The sequence below is a fragment of the Lithobates pipiens genome, unplaced genomic scaffold (assembly GCF_037356315.1).
Source record: "Lithobates pipiens isolate NorthernLeopardFrog02 unplaced genomic scaffold, aLitPip1_a1.2 Scaffold_25, whole genome shotgun sequence".
Taxonomy (NCBI): domain Eukaryota; kingdom Metazoa; phylum Chordata; class Amphibia; order Anura; family Ranidae; genus Lithobates; species Lithobates pipiens.
This window is the reverse complement of record NW_027507787.1, coordinates 202,783,763-202,810,706: the sequence shown is the minus strand read 5'-3', so window position 1 is coordinate 202,810,706 and position 26,944 is coordinate 202,783,763. Positions and strand designations below refer to the sequence as shown.

At 47.1% G+C, this 26,944-nt stretch overlaps 1 protein-coding gene across 1 annotated transcript; it reads right to left on the bottom strand.

Moving 5' to 3' along the window:
• On the bottom strand, window positions 1–24,942 carry KCNK18 (potassium two pore domain channel subfamily K member 18). The gene is made up of 3 exons (XM_077455444.1): window positions 24,688–24,942; window positions 14,179–14,295; window positions 1–2,352 (listed from the first exon to the last, which is right to left on the bottom strand). The coding sequence occupies exons 1-3, from the start codon at window positions 24,905–24,907 to the stop codon at window positions 1,508–1,510; spliced, it is 1,182 nt and encodes a 393-aa protein (XP_077311570.1). The 5' UTR covers window positions 24,908–24,942; the 3' UTR covers window positions 1–1,507.
• Between the last annotated feature and the right edge of the window lie 2,002 nt (window positions 24,943–26,944).

Below are 26,944 nucleotides of genomic sequence, written 5' to 3'. Positions count from 1 at the left end.
CAGGACATAACACATCTGCTTTATTCAGTCCAAGATTTCACATATCTGAAGAAATGGCACTTTGGGTTGCAAATTGTTTAATTCATAAAGGTTGTACATACAAATGTCCCATGCAAATGCAGGTCTTTTGTGTCTTAAAAAACACTGTGCAAAACTTGGCAAAAACTCAGTTTTGGATGGAGTAATGAGCGGTTAGAACATCTACCAGGTATTTATTGATGTATGTGTCCCTGTGGGGAAAATGTACTCTGTTTTTCCTGGAGAATATTGTTACCTGAATAGGAAGTGATGGAAAAGCCAAAAATGTTGGTTCTCACCAAAGCTGAAAGTGAGGGCAAAGTTTCCATTGGGGACACCTCTTTTAATGACAAATGTCTAAAGCTGGCCATAGACAGATCGAAGTTCGACCAGTTCAGCAGGGACTGGCCAAATTTTGATCACTGTGTGACCCTACCTGTTTGATAGAATGTTGGAAAATGTTTCTTGTTCTTGCAGGCACTGATCAGTGTATTCTGAGAGTACTGGGTCCTGCTGTCAGAATACAATGTTCCGCTGGGGGTATTCCCCCAACCATCTATTGAATGAAAAGAAACTAAAACTGGCCATAGATAAAGCAACTTTCTTTCCTGCAACCTGTGGTTGCAGGAAAGAAAACCTCTAGATTCCCCCATCAACACAGTCAGTGTTAATGGGGGAATCCTTTCTGTGGAGCCATTGTGTTCTCCCTAGTGGGGGAAGGCAGGGCGAACGATCCCCATCAGGAGAACACAGTGATTACTATCGGCTATAATAGCTGCTAGCAATAACCTCATGTAAAATCCAACAGGCTGGTTGTACCCAGGTTGATCAAATGATCAACTTGGGTACATAAAGCTGGCCCATACATGGTTTGAATCTCGGCTGAAACAGTCGAGATTTGAACCGTCTATGGCTGGGTTAACTGTCTCTTGCCAGCTTTGAATTGGAATTTTGTAGAGATTTCTGAAGGACTGGAAGCCAGGGAATATCTCCCAATGGAATACAGATAGCAAAAAAAGAAAAACATTCAAACCTGCCATGGTGTTTTACCAGTCCCTAATCCATCCGGAATAAAAAAAAACTTTTGGCTTCAGATACACTTTAAATGTGAGCTATTGAAGATCCCTTTTACAACTGTGCATGCTGGGTGATCTTCCTGTAAACTGTATACGGTAAACTGTAAAATGTAAAACCCGTTTTGAAGAAGACAACAATGGAAAACTATCCGAAAATTCCAAATATCCAGCTTGATGATATTTGTTATGTTTATAACATGACAACAAAGAGGAGCTTTGACAGCTGCCGGTGTTCTCAGACAAGAAATCTGGAATTGGAGAGAATTCATTGACTTTTTCTTGGCAGTCTCTTTGAAAGAAAGATTTATAATCGGTGGGCATGTTTGATATTCACATATGTTCTGTCTTGGTCTCTATTAAACATGGCCGCCTGCGTTGTCTGACTTTCTTCTGTTATGTTCATACTCTGCAGATCACGGCTCCACTTCTGTTGTAAAATTGTTCTTTTTTGAGCTCATCTGAACGTTTCCTCCACTGATGCAGATAATGCACTGCTTATACAGGCAGACCATGCGGTTCTGCATCAGTTTAAATGCCATACAAATAATGGCCATGCCAACCACCGTGTACAAGGAGAGCAACAGGAAAAAATTTGGGTGAGCGGGAAAGACGTCACCGAAACCGATTGTGGTTAGCGTGACGAAGCAGAAATAAAAGGCTTCTAGTCTGTCCCATTTTTCCCATAGCGGGAGGATGAATGCGCCAAGCATGATGTAAGCGACCACAATGAAGATGATGAGCAGAACTGGAACGTCCAGCTGGTCAACCTCCTCGCCTAGATTGTCGAAGTTAAAGAAGACAGAGTCAGACATATGCTTAGTGTCCAGGTCGGGGCAAGAGTGACATCTCTTTAATCGGTTTCTTAAAGGCAGCTCGCTGCGATTCTCCTTGATGATGATCAATTCAAAGATGTCAATATTGGTCATTTGCATGTAACGTCTTTTCACAGTGGCCTGGCTCTTCAGCACGTCCGTCAGGTTTAGGGGCTCCTTGATGGACAGACGACTGTCCAGAGTGGACTGTGTGCTGGATTTGTTAGAATGGCTCAAGAAGGTAGGGAAGGTGTTGGGCACTTTGGATTGGCGCTGGGAACGTCTGTGGCAGAGATCCAGGAAATGTTTATAAGTCTTCGACAGAAAGCCGGCCATAATGCCACCTAAGTCAGCCAGCACCAATAACATGAGCGGTATGCCGATTGCAGCATACACCATACATAGGATCCTTCCAGGTACGGTGATGGGAGTCAGATTCCCATAACCTAGACAAGAGAGAGAAAATCGCACATTAACAGGTGAAAAACAATGGACACCAAGAACCAAGACAGACTGATGTAAAACTAGAGACACAGGAACATCGTGTTCCCAAATAAAGCAGTCTTTTTATTATTATACAGTATGTCACAAAAGTTAGTACACCCCTCACATTTTTGTAAATATTTTATTATATCTTTAATTACACTTTGTTACAATGTAAAGTAGTGAGTGTACAGCTTGTATAACAGTGTAAAGATGCAGGCCCCTCAAAATAACTCAACACACAGCCATTAATGTCTAAACCACTAGCAACAAAAGTGAGTACTCCTTCCTGGTCTTATGTGACTCATTCGTGTTACAAGGTCTCCGATGTGAATGGGGAGCAGGTGTGTTACATTTGTTGTTATTGCTCTCACTCTCTCATACTGGTCACTGGAAGTTCAACATGGCACCTCATGGCAAAAAACTCTCTGAGGATCTGAAAAAAAATGTTTTGCTCTACATAAACATGGCCTAGGCCAGTGATGGCTAACCTCAGAACCCCAGATGTTTTGGAACTACATTTCCCATGATGCTCATACAAATGTAGTTCCAAAACATCTGGGGTGCCAAGGTTCACCCATCACTGATCTAGGCTGTAAGAAGATTGCCAAGACCCTGAAACTGAGCTGCAACACAGTGGGCAAGACCATATAGCGGTATAACAGGACAGGTTCCACTCAGAACAGGCCTTGCCATGGTCGACCAAAGAAGTTGAGTGCACATGCTCAGTGTCATATCCAGAGGTTGTCTTTGGAAAATAGACGCACGAGTGCTGCTAGCAATGCTGCAGAGGTTGAAGGGGTGGAGAGTCAGTCTGTCAGTGCTCAGACCATACACCGCATACTGCATCAAAATGATCTGCAGGGCTGTCGTCCCAGAAGGAAGCCTCTTTTAAAGATGATGCACAAAAAAGTCTGCAAACAGTTTGCTGAAGACAGGCAGACTAAGGATATAGATTACTGGAACCATGTCCTGTGGTCTGATGAGACTAAGATAAACTTATTTAGTTCAGATGGTGTCAAGCGTGTGTGGTGGCAACCAGGTGAGGAGTACAAAGACAAGTGTATCTTGCCTACAGTTAAGCATGGTGGTGGGAATGTCATGGTCTGGGGCTGCATGAGTGCTGCCAGCACTGGGGACCTACAGATCATTGAGGGAACCATGAATGCCAACATGTACTGTGACAAACTGAAGCAGAGCATGATTCCCTCCCTTTGGAGACTGGGCCGAAGAGCAGTATCCCAACATGATAATGACCCCAAACACACCTCCAAGACGACCACTGCCTTGCTAAAAAACCTGAGGGTAAAAGTGATGGACTGGCCAAGCATGTCTCCAGACCTAAACCCTATTGAGCATCTGTGGGGCATCCTCAAAGAAAAGGTGGATGATCTCAAGGTCTCTAACATCCACCAGCTCTGTGATGTCATCATGGAGGAGTGGAAGAGGACTCCAGTGGCAACCTGTGAAGCTCTGAACTCCATGCCCAAGAGGGTTAAGGCAGTGCTGGAAAATAATGGTGACCACACAATATATTGACACTTTGGGCCCAATTTGGACATTTTCACTTAGGGGTGTACTCACTTTTGTTGCCAGCGGTTTAGACATTAATGGTGAGTGGAGTTATTTTGAGGGGACAAAAAATGTGAGGGGTGTACTCACTTTTGTGAAATACTGAATAAGAGAAGAGCACAGGCACAAGGATTAGCAAATAATAAAACCAACACTATTGTGCAGACTCACACCTAAAGAGACCGTGCTCCAGTTCCAGTGGCACCAAGTAAAAACATATGTATACGCCCAGTGCTGCACGTATTTGGAGTCTGGAGGTGATCTGTAATATGCTGCTCTTCAAAAGGACCTGTGGTAGAAGGTGAAGGGAAAAGTAGTCCTGAAGGGGTCTCAGCTGCTGCCTTACTGGTAGCGACATGAAATCGCTTGGAAGGATAAGTGTAAATGAGATATGAATCACGCTCGATCTGCAGGGATGTCACACGTCAGGCTTTTATACATGTTTATTGACGTTCACAGGGTACACAAGGAGCATTAAAATACTTCCGCCAACAGTTTCCCTCACTTTGGCCCAATCCTTTTCATTGCCCACAGCCTCACAAGAGCTCTGGCAACAACTTATCTCCAGTTCCAGACCAGTTGTCAATTCATTCACCACCTCAGCATTGGTGAAGGGAGAGGCTTTTCTCCTGAAACGCGCTGGATCCTTGTGTACCCTGCAAACCTCAATAAACCCATTGTATAAAAGCCTGAAGTGTGACATCCCTGTATATCGAGCGCTGCTCATATCTCGTTTACAATTATCCTGTCAAGCATTTTCCAGCAAGGCAGCAGCCGAGTTCCCATTAGGACTACCTTTCCTTTCACCTTCATCTACCCACAGGGTCCCTTTTGATAGCACCATATCATGGATCACCTCCAGGGATACCAGACTCCAAATAAGTCCAGCGTTGTCTTATACTTACATTTTTATTCTGTGCCACTGGAACTGGAGCACAGTCTCTTTAGATGTAAGTGATTTGGCACAATAAAGTGTTGCTTTCATTACTTGCGAATTCTTGTGCCCTGAGCTGTTCTCTTTCATGCTACAGAGATGGATCTATCCTAGGTCTCTATCCTAGGTAGTGATGGACGAACTTCCGACGGGACGTTTCGCGAACGCGGCCAAAAGTTCACGAACTGCAAAGTTTGCGGCGGACCCCATTGACTTTGATGGCAGGCGAACCTTAAAAACCTACAGGTCATATTTTCAGCCACAAAATACTTACTAGCTGTGCACACATAGTCCCACCACATGGACACTGACATAACAAAAGTATTAAGTGAATCTGGGATAGACAACGACAAGCATCCTTTTTTTATCTGTGAAATTTTGACAATTCAGAAGCACATGAAGACCATGGAGAAGAGGCAAGGTCAGGGCAGGCTATGAAGGGGTGCAGGAGATGATCAGTGCCACAGTCAGGGCAGCGCAGTTCTGTGCCAGTGTCCCAGTGTGCCAACCTGTGCTTGAGCCCCTCCCTCTGCCCGGCCCTTACCCCTACCTATGCAGGGCTCCACTGCGGTGGTCCGGAGGTGCCAGTCCAGTGCTGATCCTCAGCCATGGTGCTGGCACTGCCTGCTGATTGGCTTCTCCACTGCTATCTCCCTCACTGTCTGAAACCAGCAACGCGATAGAGACTGAGCACTGACGCCAGCACCGTGATAGAGAGCACTGACACCAGCACCGTGATAGAAACTGAGCACTGACACCAGCACCGTGATAGAGAGCACTGACAGCAGCACCAAGATAGAGAGCACTGACACCAGCACCGAGAGAGAAAGCACTGACACCAGCACCGAGATAGAGAGCACAGACACCACACCAGCACTGTGATAGAGAGCACTGAGACCACACCAGCACCGAGATAGAGAGCACCGACACCACACCAGCACCTTGATAGAGAGCACTGACACCAGCACCGTGATAGAGAGCACTGACACCAGCACCGAAGTAGAGAGCACTGACACCACACCAGCACTGTGATAGAGAACACTGAGACCACACCAGCACCGAGATAGAGAGCACTGACACCACACCAGCACCTTGATAGAGAGCACTGACACCAGCACCGTGATAGAGAGCACTGACACCAGCACCGAGGTAGAGAGCACTGACACCACACCAGCACCGTGATAGAGAGCACTGACACCAGCACCGTGATAGAGAGCACTGACACCAGCACCGAAGTAGAGAGCACTGACACCACACCAGCACTGTGATAGAGAGCACTGAGACCACACCAGCACTGTGATAGAGAGCACTGACACCAGCACCGTGATAGAGAGCACTGACACCAGCACCGAGGTAGAGAGCACTGAGACCATGCCAGCACTGAGATAGAGAGCACTGACACCACACCAGCACCGAGATAGAGAGAGAGCACTGACACCACAACAGCACCGAGATAGAGAGCACTGACAGCAGCACTGATACCAGCAACTCGCTGCAGGATCCAATAATATGATACCGCTCAACTTCTTCAAACAGGAGGGTACAGGCATATAGTACGGTGTGGTTTTTTTGTACAAAAAAGTGAGCCAAAGGTATAAAAAAGGTCAGTGTACTCGATTAAATAAATCGTTTATAGAGTTCTGCATATACATGGTCTACTGGTCACATGTGTTGAATTCCTCCGAGATCCATGCCTCATTCATTTTTATAAATGTGAGGTAGTCAACACTGTCGTGAGCTAGGCGAGTGCGCTTATCGGTCACGATCCCCCCTGCTGCGCTGAACGTCCTTTCAGACAGGACACTGGACGAGGGGCAAGCCAACAGTTCCATTGCAAATTGGGCAAGCTCTGGCCAGAGGTCAAGCCTGCCCACCCAGTAGTCCAGGGGTTCATGACTCCTCAGAGCGTCCACATCAGCCGTTAACCCGATGTAGTCCTGATGCTGGATCCGGATGAGACCTGTCGATGGGTCGGCTGAAAGAATGACCCCATATCAGAAGTCACCAACACATCTTCAAACCGCCCTCTTCTTTCAGGCGCTGTTGGATTGGTACCCGCAACTCTTTCTCTGGGAGTGGGAATTCCTCCTCTGCCAGCGCACACAAAAGCAGAATGCAGCATTTCTCGAAGCAAGGCCTGGAAGTGCTCCATTCTGACAGCCCTTTGTGATGGTGGTAACATTTCCACCATTTTGTGTTTGTACCGAGGGTCTAAGTATGTTGCCACCCAGTACTGGTCCTTGACCTTTATGCTTTTTTTTTTTTTTAAATCAAGTAAGTTTTTATTACAAAATAAAATGGTACAAGCCATACATAGACAAAGAGTGCATTCGTACAATAATGCTGATTCCTCGGCCGAAACATTGACCATAAGACCACTTGGGACAATTGTACAAAAAATCAAAACAGAGATAATGGTAATACAGTACACATAATGTATCCAACTTGTGAAGCAGCAGAAACCAATAGGAGTGCAGGCTAAACGAGAAAAACAGAACAAAAAAAGGGAAAAAAAACAAAAACAAAAGGAAATAATATTCCCTCTGAGACCACATCATACTTCACATCAACCATATATGTATAGAATCAGGCATATCTCTCGGCTCTCAAGTACCCAGCTATACCAGTCTCCGCTCTCCCCAGACCTTTATGCTTTTTATACGGGGGGTCCTGTTAAAACACTGGAGCATGAAGGCCCCCATTTGCACTAAACTGGAAGCGGTGTGGTGGCCTGGCTCCTGCTCATCATCCAGGATAATGCCGTCCTCCTCGTTCTCCTCTCCCCATCCACGCACAACAACAGGGATCACAGAAAGGTTTAAAGCATGCTCTTCTTGCTCCTCCTCATCCACCCCGGCACCATCCTCCTCTGACTCCTCTTCAGACTCCTGTTGTTGACTTGTCTCAGATAGAGTAGCCCCCCCTGGGAATTCATCCAGCATTGCGACTTCCTCATCTTCCTGCTCCTCCACGGCTTGATCTATGACACGACGCAATGTATGCTCCATAAAGAAGGTATAAGGTACATTGTCACTGATGGCACCATGGCTGCGACTGACCAGTTTGGTGATCTCATCAAATGGCCGCAGAAGTCTGCAAGCATCACGCATGAGCAGCCACTGGCGCGGTGAAAAAAAAACAAGCTCCCAGAACCTGTTCACGCATGAGCGGTGAAAAAAAAACAAGTTCCCAGAACCTGTTCACGCATGAGCAGCCACTGGCGCGGTGAAAAAAAACCAAGCTCCCAGAACCTGTTCTGCCGCAGAGTTCGTACAGGTAGTCGTTAACTGCACGTTTCTGCTGGAGCAGCCTATCAAGCATATAGAAGGTTGAGTTCCATCACGTCGGGCAATCGCATATAACACGCCTGACCAGCAGATTGTGTCACCGCTGAATGTCAGCAAGACGAGCTATGGCCGTGTAAGATCTTCTGAAATGGGGAGAGATTTTCCTTGCCTGCCGCAAGATGGCCTGGACCCCAGGCTATTGTACAACGAATCTCTGCACGACCAAGTTTAAGACGTGTGCCATGCATGGCACGTGTGTAATTTTGCCCTGTTTCAATGAACTAAGCAGCTTGACACCGTTGTCACACATCACTTTACCAACTGTCAAATTGAGCAGTGTTAGCCACTGATCTGCCTGTGAATGCAAAGCTGAAAGGAGTGCAGGGCCCGTGTTTGCTAGACCATGTGTCTGTGGTTAGATGTATCTTGGCACCGACACTGTGTGCCAGAGATATATTCACTTGCCGCTGAACATGGCCATATAGCTCTGGGATGCTCTTCTGTGAGAAATACTTCCTTCCTGGGACCTTCCATTGTGGTGTTCCAATGGCCACAAATTTTCAAAAGGCCTCCGAGTCCACCAGTTTATATGGCAGTAGTTGGCAGGCTATCAGTTCTGACAAGCCAGCTGTCAACCGTTGGTCAAGAGGGTTATCCGGCATCATCATTTTTTTACGCTCGAACATTTGGCCTACGGAAGCCTGCTTTTTTGCAGAAAAACGTGAGGACGGCATGATGGAAGGTGAAGTGGAGGACAATTGTGAGGAGAAGGAGAAGTAGAAGACGAGGCTGGACGGTGAGAATCTGGAGTGTGGCTTTGTGGGTTCCGTTGCTCCCACTGGGCTTGGTGATGGCAGCTCATGTGCCTTCTTAAGGCGGTTGTCCCTAGGTGAGTGTTGGGCTTACCGCGACTTATGTGTTGACTGCAAAGATTGCAGATGGCAACACTATTGTCAGCAGCGGACATGTTAAAAAAAGCCCACACTGCGGAGCCATGTGCCGGCGTCCTGGGAGCGCCAGATGTGACCGTACATGGTTGATGCCTCGCTCCTGATACATTAGCAGTCTGCTTTGTCCCTCTTGTGCAATCTAAGTACCGCCTGCTTCTCCTCCCTATCTGCTGGTCCATATCTCCCTCTGAACTCCCCTCCTCTTCCTCTCTTGTGGGCACCCACATGACATCACTAGACACGTCATCATTGATGTCACCTTCCCCACCGCTATAATTAGAGATCTTGGAGTAGGCAGCAACAGTGAGGACCAACCTCATCCTTGGGCTGATCTGGGTACTGTCGTCAGACTGCTGAGTGGCGGTTGTTGCTTCCTCCTCTTCCTGATCCAATGCCAAGAATGGCTGCGCATCGGAAATGTCTTGGGATGGATCGGAAAATAATTCCTGTGACTCAAGCGGAAGGTATATGGTGGTGGTGGTGTTGGTGGTAGTGTCTTTGGGGGTGCACACAGCATAGAGTGAAGAGGGTGCAGATTGAGAGGATGAGGAGGGTGCAGAAGAGTAAGGCTGAGTGAGCCACTCAACCAAGTCTGGTGCGTCCTTTTAACATAATCGCACGCACCTTCTGCAATTTGCCACTTTGGCTCAAGTCTGTTGCTCCTGCCCTACCCCTACCACCCCAGCGGAAGGGCCTGCCTCTTCCTCTGTCTGTCATTTTTTAAATGACCCTATGACAAAAGTCTCTAGAGAAGTGCAGTATGTATGTGGAAGAAGGTATATAACAGCCCGCTTCAATCTGTCGTTTTTGGGGGCCACTGGTCTATCACACCAGTTATAATACTTTTTTTTAAATTGCGTTTGTCACTCTTTGTAGTATCGCTGCAGAACCGCTCAGCAGTCACAATGCTGCACAGTGGAAATGCACTATACTATGCTTTCTATATGTGCAAGTATTTTATACGTGTATTACACCCCTATATACTGCACACCAAATAGTACACCTATACCAGTCCTTAAAAGGACCTTTGTGGACCTAGTAGCTAGTGATTTGAAGACTGTCCCTCAGTCCCTACACTGTTAAAGACAGCTGCAGAATCGGTCAGCAGTCAAGTATAATAGGCTTTCTATATATGAAAGAAAGTATATTATACGTGTACAACCCTATATACTGTACACCTATACCAGTCCTTAAAAGGACCTTTGTGGACCTAATAGTAATAGCTAGTGATTAATCTGACTGTCCCTGCTCCACACAGCATCCTGTCCCTACACTGACAAAAGACAGCTGCAGAATCGGTCAGCAGTGTACTCAGCAATCAGCAACACAGCAGTCAGCAGCAGTGCACCAGAACCCTATATACTGTACACCTATACTAGTCCTTAAAAGGACTTTTGTGGACCTAATAGCTAGTGATTTGTCTCACTACAGTCTGTCCCTGCTACACACAGCAACCTCTCCCTACACTGACAAAAGACAGAATGTAAAATGGCCGCCAGATCAGGTCTATTTATAAGGTAGGGGGAATGTTCAATTGTCCATGTGCTGAAATGTTTCAATTGGCTGTCCTGTACCCCATGATGGATGTGTCATCATGGGTCAAAGTTCTTTCACAATGTAAACACATATGTCCGCCGCGTGAACAGCGCCAGAAGTCCGCCGGTTTGGCGAATTGCGAACACGCAAAATTCGCCGCGAACCAACCGCCGGGTGAACCGCAAGGCCATCGCTAATCCTAGGTTCCTCAGAAGCTGCAGGCTTTTCTTCCTTTGCCCTTCATCTATTACCCATGGACTTTCATCTGCCATTGAAATTGTGAGCACTGGGTGGCTTGTACTTGCTAATTATGTGTTTTCTCTTTATTATAATAGATTATCTAAATTCCAAACTTTTTGAATGGATTTGGGGATGACTAGAACCACTCTCCTTTTTTTGTGTGTCCCATTAAGGAAATGTCCCTTTACTTCCTGCCCCGAGGCACAACAGGAAGTTAAAAGAAATCTTTCCAAAGTAAAGGGAAATACTCTATTAGCTTTCTTTCACACAAACAGGCGAGGGGCAGTAAAAACAGGCGGTTGAACCACCTCTAATCGTCCACCTAAAGTCTACAATACAGTAGGAGGGGGTGTTCACATAACACATTTAATGCAGGCACGCAAAAAATTTATTGTGGCATGTCAAGTTTAATACACAGCACCATCTGTTAAACTCAACCATTCAAGTCAATTGGACTGCACATCAAACGTTAAGTCAAATGCTTGTATTGTGTTATGGTGCATTTATTCCATTGTAGGACCTCATTCACATGGACATATTTAAAGGGATTGTAAAGGCTCTCACAGCCCCCTGTAATATTTACCTGAGCCCCCTCATGAGCGTTTTGGCTGTCCCAGGACTCCCTCTCCTCATTGGCTGAGACAGCAGCGGGAGCCATTGTGAGCAAAGACAGCCGTTCGCACAGATGTACATTTAAGTACATTAATGAGAATAAGGACCTGCAGTTGGCTCCCGCTGCTGTCAATCACAGCCAATGAGTAGAGAGCAGGGGCAGAGCTGAGCTGCAGTTCTATGTGTCTTATGGTATCATAGAGCAGGGCTCCAGAGTGAGCATGCACCTGGGCCCCCACGCGGCTTACTGTTGGGGGCATTGGTCAAGGGGGAGGAGCCAAGAGCACCGAAGAGGGACCCGAGAAGAGGAGGATTGGGGCTAAAACGATTACACACAGCAGACTTTTTTTGTTGTTTTTCTTTAAAGCTGAAGTTTTAATACCTCTTTAAGTGTACATCTGTGCAAAGGGCCTGCATGCGATGCATAGATGTTCCATGAATCCATTTGCAGACAGTCCCATTCAAGTCAATTGGGCTGCGCTGCAAACGCGAGTCAAACGCATTAGTCCAACTGCAGGTCCTTATTCTCATGAATGTACTTAAATGTACATCTGTGTGAACTGCTATCTTTGCCCACTTGGACCCACGCCTTTGCCTATCTGCGTCCAGGCCGTCCTATTCATGTCTATTGGGATTCGGCTGCTGCACAAGCAAAGCCACTAGTCCTAATTTGACAGCTGTACATTTGTGGGTGCAGGTCCCCAAATGCAGACAGGAACTGTCAACAAACAAATATATATATAAAAAAAGCTTTCGGGAAGTTGCAGGATCACTACTTTAACGCTGCTTAGCCGCACTGCTTAGGCGCTTTTTTTTAACGCTAAAGCGCATGAAAAACGCCCCAGTGTGAAAGGGGTCTTAAAGGAGCTGCACTACACTAAAAAGTCACCCTCTGCTGACTCTGATCTCTCCTTCTCACAGTGTGTTTGTTGTCAGCATTTTTTTCCCACAAATAGAGCTTTCTTTTGGTGGTATTTGATCATCTGTTTGGTTTTTATTTTTTGCGCTATAAACAAAAAAAAGCGACAATTAAAGCGGGAGTCCACCGAGACTCCGCGTTTTTTTTTTTTTTTAAAAGCCAGCAGCTACAAATACTGCAGCTGCTGACTTTTAAAATAGTGACACTTACCTGTCCAGCGCGCCCGCGATGTCAGCACCCGAAGCCGATCTGTAGATCGTATCTCGGGTGCTGGCGTCGCCATCTTGGGTATGGGAATCAGGAAATGGAGCCTTTCGGCTTAATTTCCCGGTTCCCTACTGCGCATGCGCGAGCCGCGCTGCGCAATAAGGACGGTCCCCGCTTCCTCTGGGATCTGTGTGTTTTCCCAGTAGGCAGCGGGGCACTTGCGGGAAGGGGCGTGCACTTGCGGAAAGGGGCGTAATATACGCCCCTTTCCGCAGAGAGCTATCCCGGAAGTGGGTACAGATACCTGTACTGTACAGGTATCTGCACCCCCCTCCCCCCTGAAAGGTGCCAATTGTGGCGCCGGAGGGGGGGGGTTCCAATGAGCGGAGGTCCACTTTAGGGTGGACCTCCGCTTTAAGAAAAAAAAACACAATATTTTGTATTTTTTTGCTATAATAAATATCCCCTTTTTTTAAAAACAAAGCAAATTTTTCTCAGTTTAGGCCGATATGTATTCTTCTACATTTTTTTGCTAAAAAAAATAAATAAATCGCAATAAGCATATATTGATTGGTTTGCGCAAAAGTTATAGCGTCTACAAAATAGGGGATAGATTTATGGCATTTTTATTATTATTTTTTTTTTTTTATTAGTAATGGCGGCTATCTGTTATTTTTTTAGCGTGACTGCGACGTTATGGCGGACACAGCGGACAATTTTGACACATTTTTGGGACCATTGGCATTTATACAGCGATCAGTGCTATAAAAAGGCATTGATTACTGTATAAATGTCACTGGCAGTGAAGGGGTTAACACTAGGGGACGATCAGGGAGTTAACTTTGTTCCCTGGGAGGTGATTCTAACTGAAGGGGGAGGGAACTGTCTAGAGGAAGTGACGGATCGTGGTTCCTAGCTAATAGGAACACACGATCTGTCACTCTTGTCAGAACAGAACAGGGAAGTGTGTGTTTACACACACTGGTGCCTGTTCTGTGTCTCCTGCTCACAATCGCTCGTGGCCGGCGGCCACGAGCATTGGCACCCCCGCTGTGCAGAGGGCTCACGCGCATGCGCGCCTGCTATCCCGATCCCGTGAGCCAACGTATAGTTACGACGGTTCGTGGGATTGTGCCGATCTGCCGCCGTATAATGACAGCAGCTGGTCGGCAAGCGATTAATATTTTAATAATATAATACTGCAATAAAGAGACCCTGTTGCTATACAGCAGTTTTCTGAAGTTCCAGGTAAACCATCTCTTCCCGAAACATCTTCTGGGCCCCCAAATCTCCCACTGATCCCATTGGTGACCCCCGCTCATTACAGGACACAGCAGTGACATGGCGTTCAGCAGGAGGAACTAAGGAGCGTTCAGATTATCGATAGTCCCTGGGTCTTCAGGAGACAATTTTTCCAGGAACAGAGAGGAGTTTGGTGGTATTGGTTCCCCATGAACAACCCCTAAGAGAGGTGATTGGACTATCACTACAGCATCTCCTGATTGGAGCGCAGTGTGTGATGTAACACTTACCGACGGTGGTGATGACGGTGCAGCAGAAGAACAGGGAGCTCAGGAAGGTCCAATTGCCTTTATTCCTCATATATGGAGCAATAAGAGGTCTGGAGAGGTTCTTAAAACTTTCTTCATCTGGAGAGAGAACAAAAGAGAGGAACTGTCATAGTCCTGGACAATATGGGGACACTGCTGGGGGCGAGAGAAAAAAAGGGACATCGGTGCTCCAGTTTTTATAAATCTCCCCCAATATTTTAACCACGTAAGTCCCAGACCATTTGGCTGCCCAAATACCAGAGCACTTTTTGCAATTCGGCACTGCATCGCTTTAACTGACAATTGCGCGGTCGTGCGACATTGCACTCAAACAAAATTCACATTTTTTTCCCCCACAAATAGGGCTTTCTTTTGGAGGTATTTGATCACCTCTGCATTTTTATTTTTTGCGCTATAAGCAAAAAAATAGCGTAAATTTTGAGAAAAACACATTATTTTTTACTTTTTGCTATAATAAATATCCCCAAAAAATATACAAAAAAACTTTTTGTTTCTTCAGTTTAGGCCGATGTGTATTCTACATATTTTTGGTAAAAAAAAAAAAAAAATTGCAATAAGCATTTATTGATTGGTTTGCGCAAAAGTTATAGGGTCTACAAAATATGGGATAGTTTTATGGCATTTTTATTAATAATTTCTATACAGATTACATATACATACAGATACAGATTCTTGCCCAGGGCGCTGGAGACCCTAGGTACACCTCTGACAGGGAGGACTGCCACTTTTACTCAGGGCGCAGGTTGCTAGGCATGGTGGGTTGGTGGGTGGTGTACAAGGTAGACAGTTGAAGAAAATATGGGTGCCAGTCACTTTTATGCTGAACAAAGGTAAGTTTATTGCTCACGATAACACACAATTCGGGGAGAGAGGGGTAGGGCACAGGACACCCTTGGTCAAATAAAACAGCAGACTCCTTAGAAAGAAAGTAGGAAAGGTAGACAACAGCACAGAAAAAGAGGCTTTAGGCTGTAACCAGCAATTTGTACTTTTGTAGCAACAGCGGTCTCCTATAGAAACTGATAAAGAACTCACAAAAAGGAAGGCAGGAATTCTCTCTCTCAGTAGGGGATCATGGGGCCCCCTTTGTCCCCACCCAAACACAAGCCACACCCTCACAAAGCACCACGTATATATTGCACTGGTGCATCATATGCATTGGTGACAGAATTTCTCTACTGTATGTTCAAAATAAAGGTTTAAAGAGGAAAATAAAGAAAAATAAACTCACATTAACCACGTACATTTACTGCGGGGCTGCGTCTTCTGTGAGCAGAATCACATACAGGTACTTGATTCTGCACTTGCGGGTCTGCGCACTGTTTGATTGGACACACCGAAAGCTAATCAGCGGGTCCGGCGGGCCCCGACGATTGTTTCCAACAAAGGCAGAACGGGGGTCTTCCGATGTAAACAAGTCCCCAGAGAGCCTCCCTCACTTACATCAGGGTCCCCAGAGAGCCCCCCATACATCAGGGTCCCCGGAGATCGCCCCCTCCATACATCAGGGTCCCTGGAGATCGCCCCCTCCATACATCAGGGTCCCCGGAGATCGCCCCCCTTACATCAGGGTCCCCAGAGAGATCCCCCCTTACATCAGGGACCACAGAGAGCCCCCCATAGATGTGGGTCCCTAGAGAGGCCCCCCATACATCCGGGTCCCAGAGAGCCCCCCCATAGATATGGGTTCCCAGAGAGTCCCCTCATAGATCAGGGTCCCCAGAGGCCCCCCCATAGATCAGGGTCCCCAGAGGGCCCCCCCATACATCAGGGTTCCCAGAGAGCCCCCTCCATACATCAGGGTTCCCAGAGAGCCCCCTCCATACATCAATGTCCCCAGAGAACCCCCCATACATCAGGGTCCCCAGAGAGCCCCTCCCCCCATACATCAGGGTCCCCAGAGAGCCCCTCCCCCCATACAGCAGGGTCCCCAGAGAGCCCCCCTCCATACAGCAGGGTCCCCAGAGAGCCCACCTCCATACAGCAGGGTCCCCAGAGAGCCCCCCTCCATACAGCAGGGTCCCTAGTGAGCCCCCCTCCATACAGCAGGGTCCCCAGAGAGCCCCCTCCATACATCAGGGTCCCCAGAGAGCCCCCTCCATACATCAGGGTCCCCAGAGAGCCCCCTCCATACTTCAGGGTCCACAGAGAGCCCCTCCCCTCATACAGCAGGGTCCCCAGAGAGCCCCCCTCCATACAGCAGGGTCCCCAGAGAGCCCCCCTCCATACAGCAGGGTCCCCAGAGAGCCCCCCTCCATACAGCAGGGTCCCCAGAGAGCCCCCTCCATACATCAGGGTCCCCAGAGAGCCCCCTCCATACATCAGGGTCCCCAGAGAGCCCCCTCCATACTTCCGGGTCCTCAGAGAGCCCCCTCCATATGTCAGGGTCCCCAGAGAGCCTCCCCCTTACATCAGGGTCCCCAGAGAGCCCCCTCCATACAGCAGGGTCCCCAGAAGGCCCCCTCCTTACTCCAGGGTCCCCAGAGAGCCTCCCCCTTACATCAGGGTCCCCAGAGAGCCCCCTCCATACAGCAGGATCCCCAGAGAGCCCCCTCCATACAGCAGGGTCCCGAGAGAGCCCCCTCCATACAGCAGGGTCCCCAGAGAGCCCCCCCCATACATCAGGGCCCCCAGAGAGCCCCCCATACATCAGGGTCCCTAGAGAGCCCCCTCCATACTTCAGGGTCCCCAGAGAGCCCCCTCCATACTTCAGGGTCCCCAGAGAGCCCCCCTCCATCAGGGTCCCCAGAGAGTCCCCTCCATACTTCAGGGTCCCCAGAGAGCCCCCCTCCATCAGGGTCCCCAGAGAGCCCCCTCCATACTTCAGGGTCCCCAGAGAGCCCCCCTCCATCAGGGTCCCCAGAGAGCCCCCCATACATCAGGGTCCTCAGAGAGCCCCATCCATATTTCAGGGTCCCCAGAGAGCCCCCTCCATACTTCAGGGTCCCCAGAGAGCCCCCTCCATACTTCAGAGTCCCCAGAGAGCCGCCCTCCATCAGGGTCCCCAGAGAGCCCCCCTCCATCAGGGTCCCCAGAGAGCCCCCTCCATACTGCAGGGTCCCCAGAGAGCCCCCCTCCATCAGGGTCCCCAGAAATCCCCCCATAAATCAGGGTCCTCAGAGAGCCCCCTCAATACTTCAGGGTCCCCAGAGAGCCCCCTCCATACTTCAGGGTCCCCAGAGAGCTCCCCTCCATCAGGATCCCCAGAGAGCCCCCTCCATACTTCAGGGTCCCCAGAGAGCCCCCCATACATCAGGATCCTCAGAGAGCCCCCTCCATACTTCAGGGTCCCCAGAGAGCCCCCCTCCATCAGGGTCCCCAGAGAGCCCCCTCCATACTTCAGGGTCCCCAGAGAGCCCCCCTCCATCAGGGTCCCCAGAGAGCCCCCTCCATATTTCAGGGTCCCCAGAGAGCCCCCTCCATATGTCAGGGTCCCCAGACTTAACCCCCCCCCCAGGTTCCCCTGTACCTGGCTGTGCACATCCAACCCCCAGCACGGGGAGATGGGAGGGGCGATCGGCAGCTCTATGGTGCCTGTGGACCGCGGGATCTCCCTGGGGTTTGCATTTCTCCTTCACAGTGTATAGAGTGGAGAGGGGAGGAGCCTCTGACCCGGGCAGCAGTCGGCAACAGTGTACAAGCCGAGCAACTCACAGAAGAGTGAAACTTATAGCTGCCCGGGTCAGAGGCCCCTCCCCTCTCCACTCTATACACTGTAATGGAGAAATACAAGCCCGAGGGAGATGCCGATGTAACAACATATTCGATCGCCGCCTCCCATCTCCCGCGCCCCTACTGATTTGAAAGCTAGAGGTGCAGGGGAGATGCTGTGTCTTGCCCCCCCTGCAGCGGCAGAATGGCTCCACCGCAGCACTGCCAGCAGCATAGGAGCTTCTCACTGGCCCCCTACTGGCCGCGGGCCCTTGGACGGCGTCCGAATGCCCGAATGGTCAGTCCGCCCCTGTCTGGATTCTCTCTTGATGCTTTCCCAGGCTCTCCATGGTTCCCTGGTGCACATGGCTAGGCCTTATGCCGCGTACACACGATAGGAGTTTTTGGTCGGAAAAATCTTGGATGATTTTTCCGATGGAATTCCGCTCAAGTTTGGCTTGCATACACACAGTCACACAAAAGATCTCTGAACTTTTGATCACCAAGAACGCGGTGACGTACAACACTACGACGAGCCGAGAAAATGAAGTTTAATGCTTCCAAGCATGCGTTGAATTGTTTCTGAGCATGCGTAGGAATTTTACATGTCGCAATTGCTACGGACGATCGGAATTTCCAATCTGAACTTTTTCCGTCGGAAAAATAGAGAACCCGCTCTCAGTCTTTTGCTGGCGAAAATTCCACCAGCAAAAGTCCAATGGCGCATTAACACACGGTCGGAATTTCCAACCAAAAACTCTCATCAGACTTTTGCTTGTGGGATTTCCGATCGTGTGTGCGGGGCTTTAGGCCTCAGGCCTACCCAGAACACCAGCTGTTCCTCCTGGCACATCCAAACGAGACCAAGGTGTGCTTGGGAGGACCCTGATCACCGGACTTCCTCTAAATATGTGCCATGAAACTCCTACTAATTGGCTGAGAGAAGTATGCATATTCATAACCTAGCTTCACTGTAACTCAGGGATATGCAATTAGTGGACCTCCAGCTGTTGCAGAACTACAATTCCAATGAGGTATAGCAAGACCCTGATAGCCAAAAGCATGACACCCAGAGGCAGAGGCATGATGGGACTTGTAGTTTTGCAACAACTGGAGGTCCTCTAATTGCATATTCCTGCTGTAGCTCATTATACTAATGCCAAAGGTAACAGTGCCACCTAGTGACAGAAGGGAGGAACCACAGCTAAACCAGGCTTGGGATAAAACCCAAATGATCATAAAGACTACAAATCTGCCAGGCTAATTACCACCTAGCATAAGTAAATTTACTGGTAGCCCTGTTTAAGACAAGGGTGCTACAACAATAACATATTAATGCTTCTATGAGATTTTAGTGATTGAGTGTACAGCCACATGTGTCCCTTTCAGGCACGCACCTATCTTCTGCACCATGCTCTGACTCTGCCCCTTATCCAATCAACAGCCAGGAACCAGGGGTCCCATGTGTCTGAAAACTACGCCAAAAATACAAAAAACATCCTAAAGTGAACTTGTCACCCTTTGTGAATATAAGAACTCCAATAGCCGGTCTTGCCCCCCAATTCCCTTTGGGAAGGAAATGTAAGACAGTCTGTAGCACCCTTAACAACCAATGAGATTCCAGATGTGATTTTTCCATTACAGATGAAAGAATAAAAACTAAAAGATGATTGGTTGCTGTGAACACTGTCTGTAGATTGTAAGCTCTTTGTTTTTCTTTTTTTATCAGTTTTATCACATTGATCCTTTTACATTTATTTGGTGGTTTCTGTGAAGGGATGCAGATTTCAGAGTTTGCTGTATGTCTATAGATTGTAATATTAATGTAACTATGGATAATACAAAAACTACATGATAAAGTGAACCTGTCACAGAGCAAATATCTGTGCGATTAGCCACTTCAGCTCCAGGAGGTTTACCCCCCTTCATGACCAGGCCACTTTTTGTGATACAACATTGCGATACTCTAACTGACAATTGCACGGTCGTGCGACGCTGTACCTAAATAAAATTGATTTCCCTTTTTCCCCACAAATAGAGCTTTCTTTTGGTGGTATTTGATCACCTGTGCGTTTTTTTTATTTTTTGCGCTGTAAACAAAAAAAGAGCGTAAATTTTGAACAAAAAAAAAGCAAAAACTATATTTTCTTCTTTCTGCTATAAAACATATCCAATAACAAAATGTAAAAAATCTAATTTCCTTGTCAATTTAGGCCAATATGTATTCTGCTACATATTTTTGGTAAACAAAAAATACCAATAAGCGTATATTGATTGGTTTGCACAAAAGTTATAGCGTCTAAAAACTATGGGATGTTATTATGGAATATTTTTTTCTTTTTTTACTTACTAGTATTAGTAATGGCGGTGATCGGCGACTTACAACAGGACTGCGACATTGTTGCAGACAAATTGGACACTAACTGATACTTTTGACAATTTTTTGGGGACCAGTGACACAAATACAGCGATCAGTGTTAAAAATATACACTGTTAGAGCCTTTTCACACTGCGCCACCAATGGCGTTAGCTAAAAATAGCGCCGCTTTACCTTCGTTTTAGCGGTGCTATTCGACCGCTAGCGGGGTGGTTTTAACCCCCCGCTAGTGCCCGAAAAGGGGTTAAATCCGCCCGGAAAATGCAGCCGGAGGAGAGTTTTGCCTGCGGTATCACAGTGCTGCCCCATGGATTTCAATGGGGAGCAGAGGTGGAGGAGCGGTGAGTTCCCCGCTCCTTCACCGCTCTAAAGAAGCTGCTGGCAGGACTTTTTTCTGACGTCCTGCCAGCTTTCACACTGGAGTGCGAAAGCAGCTGTGGAGCAGCATGGAGAAGCTGTTTTAGGGCGTTTTGCAGGCGCTATTTTTAACGCTCTAGCGCCTGCAAAACGCCCTCAGTGTGAAAGGGGTCTAACTGTACTAATGACACGTGCAGGGAAGGGGTTAACAACAGGGGCAATCAAGGGGTTAAATGTGCTCCTAGGGAGTGCTTGCAAATAAAAAAAAAACACTTCCAATTCACCAAGTTTCCCGATTCGTGAATAGATTACTTGAACTCTAGTGAAAAGCTTCAGATATAAGTGGCCACTCTCTGACTTCTGAGTGATAAAGCTCCATTGTGTGGGATATTACTGCCCCAAGACTGGTACGCAACCCAAGAGAATAGAAGCTACATTCTGAGGCTTCTCACACAGGCGTTTTGCTTGGGACAGCTTTCCTTTAGCACAGCAGGTACCGACCCATCGACTGTTGTAGCAGACTGTGGGGTTGATTTACTAAAGGCAAATAGACTGTGTACTTTGCAAAAAGCAGTTGCTCCAGAGCTTAGTAAATGAGCAAAAGCTCTGCTGGCTTCCATCATCCAATCATGTGCAAGCAAAAATGCTATTTTTTTAATTACATTTTCCTTGCACGTGATTGCGTATTCTTTGCAAAGTGAAGCTTTACCTCATTTACTAAGCTCTGGAGCAACTGCAATTGCAAAGTGACTGACTATTTGTCTTTAGTAAATCAACCCTATTGCGAATGTTGTTGCTAGTCCTTATTGTGATACTGAGGGACCCCTCCCTGTGCAGAGGGGTAGAATAATGGCGAGAAAGGTGCAGAGAGCAGGAAGGCATATTTCCTGGTGTTCTTTACATACTGTGACCGTTGGCACTGCTGGGGGACTACAAATCCCAGCATGCAGTGCAGGCTGATCCTGCAAGGACAGGACGATACCCCAGTGACGATCAGCTGCGAATACAAGCAATTAATGGGGATGTCCAAGACCGCAGATCAGTGTGTAATCCCTATACAATGGGGCAAGTTTGGGATTTGTAAACACATGTAAAGGTGAATGAAACACAATGGGGGGGATTTACTAAAACCGGAGAACTCAGAATCTAGTGCAGCTGTGAATGGTAGCCAATCAGCTTCTAACTTCAAGTTGTTCAATTAAGCTTTGGCAATACAACCTGGAAGCTGATTGGTTTCTATATAGAGTTGCACCAGAATTTGTACCCTCCAGCTTTAGTAAATACCCCCTTAGACTTTTAGATTTTTAGCCAAAATCAGAAGACTTCTGGCAAAAAGCGTGTTGATGCAATGCGTTGGATTCTATAGGGAAGGTGAAATGTATGTTTTGTTTTTTTCGCCCAAGAATCATACAGACAATACCCCAGATTCATACATTTTTCCAATTAAATCCAAATACAGAAATATGTGAATCCAGAGTGAACAATGTGTGAATCATGGGTGAAAACATATTTTCATATAATAATAGAACCCTATGTGTTTTCAGTGGTTGTCATCAGTGCAATGGGCTTTATATGTCTCCAGGGAGCTAAGGAATCTCTATTCACCTATGATGGGCCTGTTCTTGTGCCAAAAAATGGCCTCTTATTAGATTTACTAAGGCTGCTTTCACACAAGTGGCTGGGGGGAGGGGGGCAGCGCAAAAGCAGACGGTTAATCAGCATTTTTCCACCCCCTAATGCACACCTAAAAGCAGACATGGTGCTGCTCAGATAAGTATACATTGCAACAGTAATTTTAACGCTACAGGCATTACCGCCTGTCAGATTTTCCAATTTAAGTGAATAAGGCTGTGCAAGCCAAATGCCTTCTTCTGAAAAGCGATCCACTACAGATCGCTTTGTTTGGGGAGGGGGGTGGGTGTAAATAATGCTGCTAGGGTGAAAGGAGTCTTAGGGATTGTTTACACATGCTGCATTCACAGCGCCTCCGAAAACCAATCTGCGCTTGGCTCGCTTTTCAGAGATGTTTGACAGGGGGTGTTGACTCCTCGCTGCCTTTTTTAATCCCTTAAATATCACACATAGATTTTGGCAGTTGCAGCATGGCCCCATTAACTCGCACGGATCGCATTAGGTGGGCTACAGTTTCTTTCAAACATGACTGTTTATTTTATTTCCTTCTGCGAAATCTACACCCCCGGCTGCTACCTTTTCAACCTAAAGACATAGGTCACCTTTACCAAAAAACTGCCGACGCTGGTAAGGGGTGCCTGTATAGATTAAAAACACTGTTCAGCTCTGACCAGTTAAATAATGCCCTTGCTATTGGTGTCATGCCACGTAAACGTGAGTGGAATATCCGACAGAAAAAGTCAGATGAAAGCTTTTCATCGTATATTCCGATTGTGTGTATGCCTCATCTGACTTTTTTTTTTTTTTTGAAAATTCTGACAGACCTAGAAATAGAACATGTTTTACATTTTTCCGACGGAACCAATTCCTATTGGGAAAACTGATTGTCTGTACGCTGTTCCGACGGACCAAAAACGACGCATGCTCTGAAGCAAGTACGAGACGGAGGCTATTGGCTACTGGCTATTGAACTTCCCTTTTCTAGTCCTGTCGTAGTGCTGTATGTCACTGCGTTCTCGATGATCGGACTTTGGTGTGATCGATTGTATGCAAGACAGTTTCAGCAGAACGTCGTCGGACTTCCATCGGAAAAACCTTCAGAGTTTATTTTGACGGGAAAACCTGTCGTGTGTACGCGGCATAAGCCAATTATGTTCCTCCTGAAGCCTGACTGGAAATCTCCCACAGATTGCTTCTCCCCGTCCTGTCTTGTTGCCGGGGCGTTGCTAAGGGTCTCTCCCCACTGTTAATGTTCACCTCACAGGAGTGCGCTGCTTCTCTGATTCAAACCCCCTCACTCCCCTGACGCAGTAGCGCTGAGCTCACCGGTGTGGAAGCTTACCCCTGTCATGGTGGGGGTTCAAAGTAACGGCTGTGAGTGACCCTTAGCAACGTCTTAGCAACAAGAGCGGACAGGAGGATGTTGTCTCTGAAAAATTTTCAGTCAGGCTTCAGAAGGTACCTAAATGGCCTACAACTGTGTAAAGGAGCCCTTAGTTATGTTTTTTTTTTTTTGTTTTTTCACAGTAGGAAAAAAAAAGTAAAAATAAATGTTTTCATCCAAGATTTAGGTAACTTTCAGCCACGATTCATAATTTTTGTTTTCAAATCGAATCTTATGTGGGGTAAAGAGTGAAGATAACAAATGTCTGTTTCCATAATCAATAATTTTATGATGTAATCAATATCGTCCAAATCACTCCACTCAGTCCTGCCCACACCTGTCCATCGGCTGGTGGCTCCCTGTCCAGAAGACACCTGTCTGTCTAAATTACAATTCCCCTCCACAAAACTAAAATCGGGTTGCTATGGGTTATGGTGCACTGTGTAGTGCTCTGACAGCCCAACAATAATATATAGAGAGCATTCTTCCATAACAACCAATCAGGAAACATCTTCCCCTCCCCTGACTCTGGTATTGAGTAACCTGGTTGCTATGGGTGATCCCCACATCATCATGGTATCAGAACAGGAAGTGATGTTGTCACTGACAGCTACCAGGCAACTTTCATCTGCATAAAAGTGAGGCCATGACACATGTTGCTATGGATACTATTGACACCCTGTGTGTCAGTTTTTATAAGTGAACGGTGGTGACACCTACAACACCAACCTGGTAAGGGGCCCCCACAGCTGCCTGCTCCCCCAGAGAGGGTAAAGAGGACCTGTACTGTGATCACCTAGCCACCTAGCTGGTACTGTACTGGTCTGGCTGGTATATTTGGCACCTGTTGGCCATGTTACTAATAGAATAGAGATCTCACGGGTGGGATTTTTTTTGCCTGCAAAGAGACACACAGGGACCACCATTGGTAAAAATACCGCTTCCCTGGCTGTTTCTGGCTTTAATACTCAGTCACCGCCTCAGAAAAAGCATGCAGTAAGTAAACTCAAAACATATAACTCCGTATGTGTATAAAATATACAAAATATAAATATATAAGGGGGCTCACTGTCGCTGGCGTTCCTGTTCACAGCCCACGAGACGTTCCAGAGCTTCTCTAGCAGGACATCCGCTTCGGATTGGTCGTCTCCAGCGGAGCCCTCCAGCCATTGGAATAAGGGGGCCCCGGCGAAGCTGTACAGCACCAGGCAGGTGATCAGGCAGAGGTGGGGGAAGAGGGTCCAGAAGAGGTGGCCACATCTCCGCCGGCAGAGGCTCTTCTGGGACATGATGCAGCGGAGAGGATCCAGAGAGGAATGACAGTTAGAATAAAAGGAGATCATCAGCCAGACCCCCCCCCCTCCTCCTCCGCTGCTCATCCACTCTGCACAGTGTAGCTCCCACTGGGGACACAGCAACCAACGTTAGCAGCTCCATTACTGTCTATTGATCCGCAGAGTGGAAAGAGCACCGGCGGCGGAGGAAGTGGGGGGGGGGGCAACTTTACTGTATCGCAGAAAGTTCACTTTTCTCCTGTGTTGTGGCACTAAATCAAATAGTTGCTATGGGTTACCGCACTTTGTCAAATCAAACTTTTCATTCAATCTCTCAGGCTCCATTCACACTTTGGAATATGGAATTGCGGGCAGAATCGCCGTGATTCCAAATCTCGCGGTGATCACTGGACAACACACAAGGAGCATTTGGGTGCCATTATCCCTCAATAGCACCCTAAATGCAAAAACGATTGTCACTCGCCAACCTGCGCCTTTCAAAATTACACAAAGCTTGTTGCCCGATAAGGGGCAGGATCTTTTTTTTTTTTTTCGGGTGACAAAAGGCGCGTAGGAAAGCCCACTTAAGTGAATGGGCTGGCCCTATATGACACCCAAAATAGCACGTAAAACATTTCACAAAATTGTGAACGCAAACACTTGTTCCCAATATGTGAAAGTGTTCATTGTGCAATGCGTTAATGTGCATTTTGTTACAGCAGCTGTTCATTTGAATAGGTTGCCTAACAAAAAAAAAAATCGCACCATTAAAGACCAGTTTGGTTTTGCGTGTTCATGTGCATTTTGGTTTTGGCAGTCCGTTTATTTCAGTGAGCTGCCAAATGCTCGGGAAGGCACAAAAAGCAGTGCAGAGGCTACTTTTGCAAATCGCACCACAATAAACCACAGTTTTCCACATTTTGTTGTGTTACAACCAAAATAATGAATGTATTTTATTGGGATTTTATGTGATAGACCAACACAAAGTGGCACAAAGTTGTGAAGTGGAAGGAAAATAATTGGTTTTACATTTTTTTTTTTTACAAATAAATATGTGAAAAGTGCAGCGTGCATTTGTATTCAGCCCCCTTTACTCTGATACCCCTAACTAAAATCTAGTGGAACCAATTGCCTTCAGAAGTCACCTAATTAGTAAATAGAGTCCACCTGTGTGTAATTAAATCTCAATATAAATACAGCTGTTCTGTGAAGCCCTCAGAGGTTTGTTAGAGAACCTTAGTGAACAAACAGCATCATAAAGGCCAAGGAACACACCAGACAGGTCAGGGATAAAGTTGTGGAGAAGTTAAAAGCATGGTTAGGTTATAAAAAAATATCCTAAGGTTTGAACATCTAATGGAGCACTGCTCAAACCATCACCTGAAAATGGAACGAGTATGGCACAACTGCAAACCTACCAAGACATGGCTGTCCACCTAAACAGACAGGCCGGGCAAGGAGAGCATTAACTGGTTCCCGACCAGCGCACGCCGATGTACGTCAGCAGAATGGCACGGGTAGGCATATTGGCGTACAGGTACGTCCAATCTTTAATGCCGCCCTGCCATCGCGAGCTTGCCGCCGGGGCGTGCTGGTCGGGACCCCCGTGAGTCCGGTTGCGGGTCCCATGGACTCGATCGCCGCGGGCATACCCGCGATTGTCTCACGGGGCGGCTGAATGAGGAAATGCCGTTGTAAACAGCATTTCCCCGTTCTGCAACTAGTGACGGTGATCTCTGCTCCATGTGATTGGAGCAGAGATCAGTGTTCACTCAATTAAATCCCAGCCCCCCACAGTTAGTAACACACCCCTAGGAACACTTAACCCCTACACTGCCACCCACTGGTTAACCCCTTCACTGTCAGTGTCATTTACACAGGAATCACTACATTTATATAGCAGTGATCATTGTATAAATGACAATGGTCCCAAAAATGTGTCAAAAATGTCCGATGTGTCCTCCATAATGTCGCAGTCACAATAAAAATCGCTGATCGCCGCCATTACTAGTAAAAAAAAAAAATATTCATAAAAATGCCATAAAACTATCC